Genomic DNA, 7,497 nt, shown 5'->3' with positions numbered 1-7,497 from the left:
TGCAGAAATACAATGACGATTCTACAGTCGTAGGGTGTGTCAGAGATGGTCCAAAAGATGAGTACAAAGAGATTGGAGATGCAGTAATGAAGCTTCTTCAAACAGAAAGAGGAGATTTTACTTCTTAAAGAAGCGTAGGTCTTTCCAAGTTTTACAGTAAGATCTGTTGTGGATAGTATAATCTCATCTGTTAGCACCAGATCCAGTGACTCAAATGGCTAAACATTGGAAGAAGCGTTGGGAAAAGTGTTGGAATTAGGTTTGGGAAGAGGTTTTAAAGAAAGACTAAAAATAGGGTTGGAAAGAATAAGGGTTGGAAGGAAAGAGGTTTGGGTGGAAGATTTAATGAAGGATTGGAGGGAGGGATTGTGGGTTAGGAGTAGGGTTAAACTGGGAACCTTCAGAGCTACGGGGTCTGTTTTTTTTCTTCTAAAGACTCGGCATAATGTGAGCAAAACCTGAAGGATTTTCTGAAATCTGTTAAAGATATAAAAAATCTGAAATACACAGACATATTTGAATAGTAAGACTAAAGTTTGAATTGGATTTCTAGCTTAAAATATGTGGAAGCAGTTACATGTGAGCTGCTCAGTAAAGCTTAAAGGTTTTAGCAGTATTTTTCTGGTATTATGGGATGTTCCACTCATTTTTATGGGGCCCAAGATGAGTGCAAAAAGCTGAATATTTCATAAACTGCAAATCAATACCAAAATACATAGTCATAATGACCTCGGTGATTAAAGTATGGTAAAACTGAATGGTTGAAACGGTAGAAAATATGCAGAAGTAGGTAAATAGAGAAAAATGTATGGAAAAAGTGAATGAACTTAAGAGTTTGAATGCCTACATTATCTACACTAAGTCTTGTATGTTTAGTGCTACAAGGGTTTCCATTTTTTGCTCTGTTTGTAAAAAGGCCTGCAGGGACAAGTGGGTATAAACAAGGAAAATATATACCTAGTACTGCACAAATATTGCTATTTTACATTAACATTTTATTATAAGCTGTCAGGTGATTGCATTCTAATAATTTTGATGAAAACATATTTCTTAATTGATACCCCTCTAATAAAAATGAGATGTTACTGTTGGGGTTTTACCCATTACCTACTATGTTTTTACTATTAAGAACATTTTCCCTTGATAACATCTTTTACAAGCTTTCTACCAACTGTTTTTTTTCTTCTTCTAATTTACTAGCACAAAATTATAAAACTTAGTTAAGTGCAATTATTTTGTTGGTATCTTGTCACAAAGCTGGAGCAGGAAGTGAAACCAATGTCATGGTTTCACACTAAATACACACATAGGGATAAAGTAAACAACTTAAGTATTTATTAACAGGAGAATTAGTTCACAGCAAATTCTTTTCACAACACAGTCTTTAAATGACACTTAACCCTTTGAGTAAAACTACATTGGGCACTCTGATCTGGCAATGAGCAAACCTGTGGGTTTCTTCATGGCGGTCTTCTATGAAAAACAGCACATCAATTGCTAGAAGATTTGGACCTGCTTTCTTTAAAAATAAATAAATAAAAGAAAGCAGAAACACATTGTTGATCTCTTAATATCAAGTAAAACAAGCAAAATGCTTTCTTTTTTTACATATGTATACAATTCAATTTTGTGGTTCAAGTGAACAAGATAACTCAGTTCAGATTACAGAAATATGTTTGGGTGGGGAGGGAAACAAAGACTGGTTCAAGGAAAAGTCCATGTCATCTTCTTAATAGCTGGAAAAGATGCCTGAAAAAACTGCATGTTCATGTTCATCATGTCAAAAGAATATTTCTGTTGAGTTTTAATGAAGTATTTGTATATACACATTCAGACAAGTTAAATCCTAAAACAGTGAAAAAGACAAACTGATGAATACGAAAAAGGGTTAAGGCAAGAATATAAAAATAAATAAATAGTAAAAACAATAGAAATGTTGCTTCTCTCTTATATAACTTACAACACTCAGATCCTAAGAAGCTGTGGTAGTGAGAATTATTCACATAATCATTTTTTTTTTTTACAGTTCCCGTCCATTTACACAGTATTTACAGCAAAACTGAACTTGTACACCAAAGAAAAATCGGTAAACTGAAATTAACACAATTCGTCTATGAACACAAAAATATTTTTTTGTATTTTGTCAGTATGTAAAACATTTACACACAGACTTACAAATAGTGTAGTACAGCAGTCATTTTATATCAAATCAGTCAACAGAGAAATCTCGAAATCTTATTCAGTTTTTGTACAAATTTCTGCTTTCAACTAATATAGACAGAGTTCACATTAAATGAATTTGTGTGTGTGTGTGTGCGTGTGTGTGTGTGCTTTCTGTACAACGAACAGTTTCCTTTTTACAACGTGAATTGCATTATGAAATAGTGGAAAGAAACAAACATGCTGGTGATATCCAATATGGCGTACTGGAAAACAAAACAAGCTTGAATGGTGGTTGAATTGCAGAACAACAGTTATTTTTCGGTAACTACAGACAATTAGCAGAAGCCAATGAAGTTGATTTGTGCAAAAAACTCTCAATAAAATGCATCTTCATCTACAGTACCTTGTCAAACTATTCACACCTGTTAAACTTTTCCATGTGTTGTCATACTACAACCACAAACTTCAAAGTTTGCTACTATTTTATTTGGTAGGTCAACACAAAGCAGCTCAAAAGTAAATTCAAAATATGATCCAAACCCAATTAACAATTAAAATAATACATATTAACATTTGTACAAATGGAAACTTGAAAAGTGAGAAATTCATTTGTATTCAGCCCCCGTTATTCCGGCAACCATCAGTAAAATCCAGTGCAGCTAGTTGACAGAAGTGTCCTAGTAGGTGGAGTTCACTGTTGCGTAATTTAATCTCAATTTAAATCCAGTTCTTCTGTTTTTAAGAGAACATTAACAAGGAATGACATGTAACATAAACATGCTTCTCTGTTTGACTGGCAGCTTCTCGGAAAATGGGACCTGAAAAATCTTTACATTCAAGTAGGAGAAACAATAGATATACAGTCAGAGCGACAATGACCAGGTTTCAATCGAAGAATGTTTATGTTCTTGAATGGCTCATTCAAAGGCCAAATAGAGAGAATTTATGTCAGGCATTAAAATCTGCTGTTCATAAATGCTTTACATCAAGTTTATTGAGCCTAAGTCTATCTACACATAAAATCTTTGTAACCATTTGCTGCTGCTCTACCAGATAAAATCCCATTAACAGGCAGTGAGGTACGTGGTTGTTATATGATGCTATTTGGAAAAGTTCTGGGGTTCTAAGTACTTCTGCAATTCACCGTCAGTGAAACAATACTTGCAAAGTTTAGCCACAATTTTCACAATTTATTTTCAGCATGATGAGTATCTGTGCCCCTCAGTGCCACATTTGACTTTCACCTGAATACATTTTAAGAAGTGATAAAACCAAATAGAAATTAGGTTAATTCCAGTTCTAAACAAGAACACTATGATCTGCAGTTACAAATTAAAATCAGAAACAAACCATGTGATCGCAGCTATTGTTCCATGATCGTAACATTTGCCACGGTGCGTGCTTTTACCAAAAATCCCGGATAGTGTAATTTTTGAATTTCTGGTGGTCTGCAATTGACTACACTGCAACCAGAACAACACTGAAACTTTGGAGAAAACATTTACTCTGCACAAACGTGAGGACACTGGAGAGAGGCTTTGGAGCATAGAAGTGAAGCAGGAAAGCATGGAGGTGTCAGAACTGTAGCAGTAAAAGCACAGGACTGTGCCGCCTTATTAAGCCTGGCTGTCTGTAAACAGATTCAACACTTGGTGACCTCTTGGCATACTCAAATCCAGGGCTGCGTGACATGGCTTTAATTATCCCCCTTGCCCCCCCTCACCAGCTTTCTTTTTTTTGTCCCTCTGCTTTTCTTTGTGGCATATGGTGCTGAGGATGCAGAGCCCTGGGAGATGCAGCAGAAGTCCAGCCCATCGCTAAGCTCCACTGATTTAATCAACAGCTTGGGCTGGTGTTTGTTCTGACCTGCAAGAAGTGGTAGTGACACATCACACAGCATTGATAATGTGAGTGCTGTTGTTAAATGTTAGCATCTGGTCATCATCATCATCATTAGAGAGATGACAGTGATGCAGAGGAAAATATTTWAAAAAAAATATGGCCCTGTTCAGAGGCTGGAAACTGGGAAGGACGTGGTTTATTCTGTGTTTGGTGTTTTTCTAACCTATAAAGAAAGCAGATCTATATCACCAACAGATCAAAACCATCAGAGAAGTGTTTTCATTTTCATCCAAAAACCTGCAGACCTACAACAAAAATGTATGTTGGTAATATCCAGCTTTATAAACACTAAGATATTGTACTCTTTTATTAATGAGTTTATTTTCATACAGTCAATTGGAGCTGCAAAGCAAGCAGAAAAGTGCAAGATCAAATTAAATATATGACATACAAGTTGTGGTCACTTTTATGATGAGAAGACAAGACAGCAAATCATAATTACAATGAAGCTTTGATTACCACATTATGATTTAAAAAAACAAAACAAAATGTTAACATCACAAAATGTTACTTTCTATGCATAAAACAGGAGCAAGATTATTTATCAAATTTGAAAAATCACCAACAAGAGCAACTTGATGCCGGACTGGAAACTGATTCCACTTCACATCAGTTAAAGGTTAAATTCTTCACATTCTGTGGTTTTATTAAAACTACCAGTTCTTTCAATGAGACAAAACATTAAAGGTGAACCTGTTTTGTGATATCTTCTTTAGACGACCAATCCAGAGTGAGCCAATATTTAAGAAGTACAGATGTATGGAGCACCGAAACATGTGACCACCTGCTTGTCTGTGGTAGCTTGTTAGGGTTTGTACACATCTTCTTGAGACATTAAGCGATAAAAAACAAACACAAAGACACATATACAACACTTAGTGTGACGATGACCTCGGATCTTCTCCTGAGCCTCACACACACACACTCGCTCGCTCGCTGTCAGAGTTGCAGCAAAAGGATGCCGCTTCGACACGCAAAGTCTGCCCAGTGTGTGCTTCCTGTGCACTCACTGTCATGCACACTTTTGTGTGCAAGTCTGTCTTATGGATCCAGTGGGAAGGTTGTCTGATGGAGGAGGCCGTGTGACAGTCCCGTAGTGAGAAGAGGAGGAGGAATGAGTTTCAGTTGTTCTGAAGGCAGTCGAGCTCCACCAAGCAGCAAACGTTCCCGTTCTGAACACCACAGCATGACAAGACAACAGAGGGAGCATTAAATAATGCAGACGGCTATACATTATACATGTTGATTGTAAAGTCCAGAGACTGGGCCACTGTTGCCTAACAAGACTTCAGATTTTAGAAAAAGCTGGTAGAGTTTAAGCAAAAGTGCAGAGTTTATTTATAAATTGTATTTCAACATGCCACACATACATTTTCACCCAATATGGAGAGAAGAACTCAGGGGACTGAACATCAAAGCTGAACAATTTTATAAATGGAGAACAAAATGTCTGACTAACTGTCATTTTGTCAGTGATGTTATTTAACTTATGCACAACTGAGACAAATACAAAATCATAGGTCATAAAAGCTTTATGGCTAACATCTTTTAAATAGACATATTTTTGACAAGTCTTGTTTTCTACTCATTCCTTTTAGTTTTTTTTAGATCCTGTGAATTTTTTATTTGCTGCATCAGATATGCCTGTGTGCTCAAAACGGATCTCATTAAAACTATCAACATTTGCTGTTTCTTTTTTTTTTTTTTACAAAGGATTTGTATACCTGATAACTGTTTCAAGAGTTAACATCTTATAACTGAGCTTCAAATTTCAAATCATATTTTATTCAATTTCTATACGATATTACTGAGTAATGGAGTGTATGACCTGCTACTGTGTCATTACAGAAACCTTTATGTCAGGTCAGCCAAAGCCAAGCCAAACTATGTCTCTAACGACATCAATCAAGCGTATGGACTTACTCAGCAGCAGGGGTCCTTATATAGACCAGGTTCACAGTGTGACCCTGATCTGTCTGCACAACAGCTGCTGATACCAAAGATGTTGACGTAAATTCTCTGATCTGGGTCATGGTAGTCAAAAAAATGAATGCTGCAGAAAGTTCTGTTGCCTGAATTACTTGGGATGTTTATTTTTTATTATTATTATTATCACTGGCAGGTGTTGTTAAAAAAAAGATGAATGAAATAAATACAGAACGTATGCAACTGACTGCTCCATCTCTGAACTGGAAAGAGCCGAGTTGGCAAGCAGCTGTAAAGTGGGAGGTAGTGGGAACGGTGTTATGACACCCCTAAAGGAGCTGCTGTCCCCCAGAAGTCTTGATTCGATTTATGTAAGATCACATTGTAGCAGGATGTGTAGGCACAAAAATTACACTCTTTCTAAAGTTGTTGGGTGCAACTAAAAAAACAGATAAAGTGGGAGAAAGAAGCAGTTAAAAGATATAATCACACATGAGCTTTATTCTGTCACATAAGGGAAAATAATGTTCAGGTTTTGGTATGTAGGTTGGTTCAAATCACCTTTTTAAAATGGCATTTTAAGCAATTAAGATAGCAACATTTAATACCTTTTTCCAAATGCTGTTGTTCTGTTACTTTCCTTTCTATGTTGCCCAAAACAATGAAGCACAGAAAACTTTCTTTAATAAGTGTTAAGTCTGAGGTCACTGTGGGAAATGTTAAACACAGTGCTGTCACAAACTCTTGCTTGCAGGGGAAACTTGTCGGTTGGCTGGTAGTTAGAGATGACACAACAATCTATTGTATCCCTTTTTAATCAGTGGTTTAATGAAAACCATTTTACAAGTTCTGGGAAGTTTTCGAGTGAACGTTGGGCTAATTGTTACCTTCACATTGAAAGCAGTTGAAAACCGTTTTAGAGAAGTGAAGGGAATTAGATCAAGCTGAGATAATGAAGTGTTCAACTCAAAGGATAATTATGGTTTACTGCAACCTGTCCGATTCCCCAGTGCAGATATGGCATTATTTTGGCTCAGCAGATCATGTTTACTTTTGATTTTTCACTTGAGTTGTAGTGAATTCAGAAATCAATGAGTTGTACAAAACAGTAGCTTAACTTCTTTTTTTGTTCAAATCCAAACCTGGAATAAAAAAAAAAAAGGGCCAATAAACACAACGGGACTGGATTTTACTTTAAAGGAGAAACACTCAASACTTAATAAAACTAAACTGGATTTTTGCTCATTTTAGTTCAGGAAGGCATAAAACTTTATATCTTACTAAGGATGGAAAACATTGCAAAAAATATAAAGTCTAAGTATTTTTGGTCTACTTTCTAATGCAACTATATTAGCATGTTTGGAATATGCAGTGGTGGAGAAAGTACTGAAAAAATTTACTTAAGTAAAAGTACAAATACACAGTCAAAAATGTACTTAAGTAAAAGTCAAAGTACCACATTAACATTTTACTTAAGTAAAAGTAAAAAAGTCCTGGCTTTTAAAA

General features: G+C 35.8%; 1 protein-coding gene across 1 annotated transcript in view; it reads right to left on the bottom strand.

Annotated features, from left to right (window-relative positions):
- Positions 1-1,313: 1,313 nt before the first annotated feature.
- LOC103462905 (protein kinase C-binding protein NELL1) overlaps positions 1,314-7,497 on the bottom strand; it is a 236,769-nt gene continuing 230,585 nt past the window's right edge. The window contains exon 21 of the mRNA XM_008405946.2: positions 1,314-5,237. Within this exon, the coding sequence (XP_008404168.1) occupies positions 5,187-5,237 (51 nt within the window). The 3' untranslated portion in view covers positions 1,314-5,186. The remainder of the gene's footprint in view (positions 5,238-7,497) is intronic.

Source organism: Poecilia reticulata, linkage group LG3 (assembly GCF_000633615.1).
Source record: "Poecilia reticulata strain Guanapo linkage group LG3, Guppy_female_1.0+MT, whole genome shotgun sequence".
NCBI lineage: Eukaryota > Metazoa > Chordata > Actinopteri > Cyprinodontiformes > Poeciliidae > Poecilia > Poecilia reticulata.
Note: the sequence above shows the minus strand (reverse complement) of the source record. Positions and strands in the feature narration are given on the sequence as shown.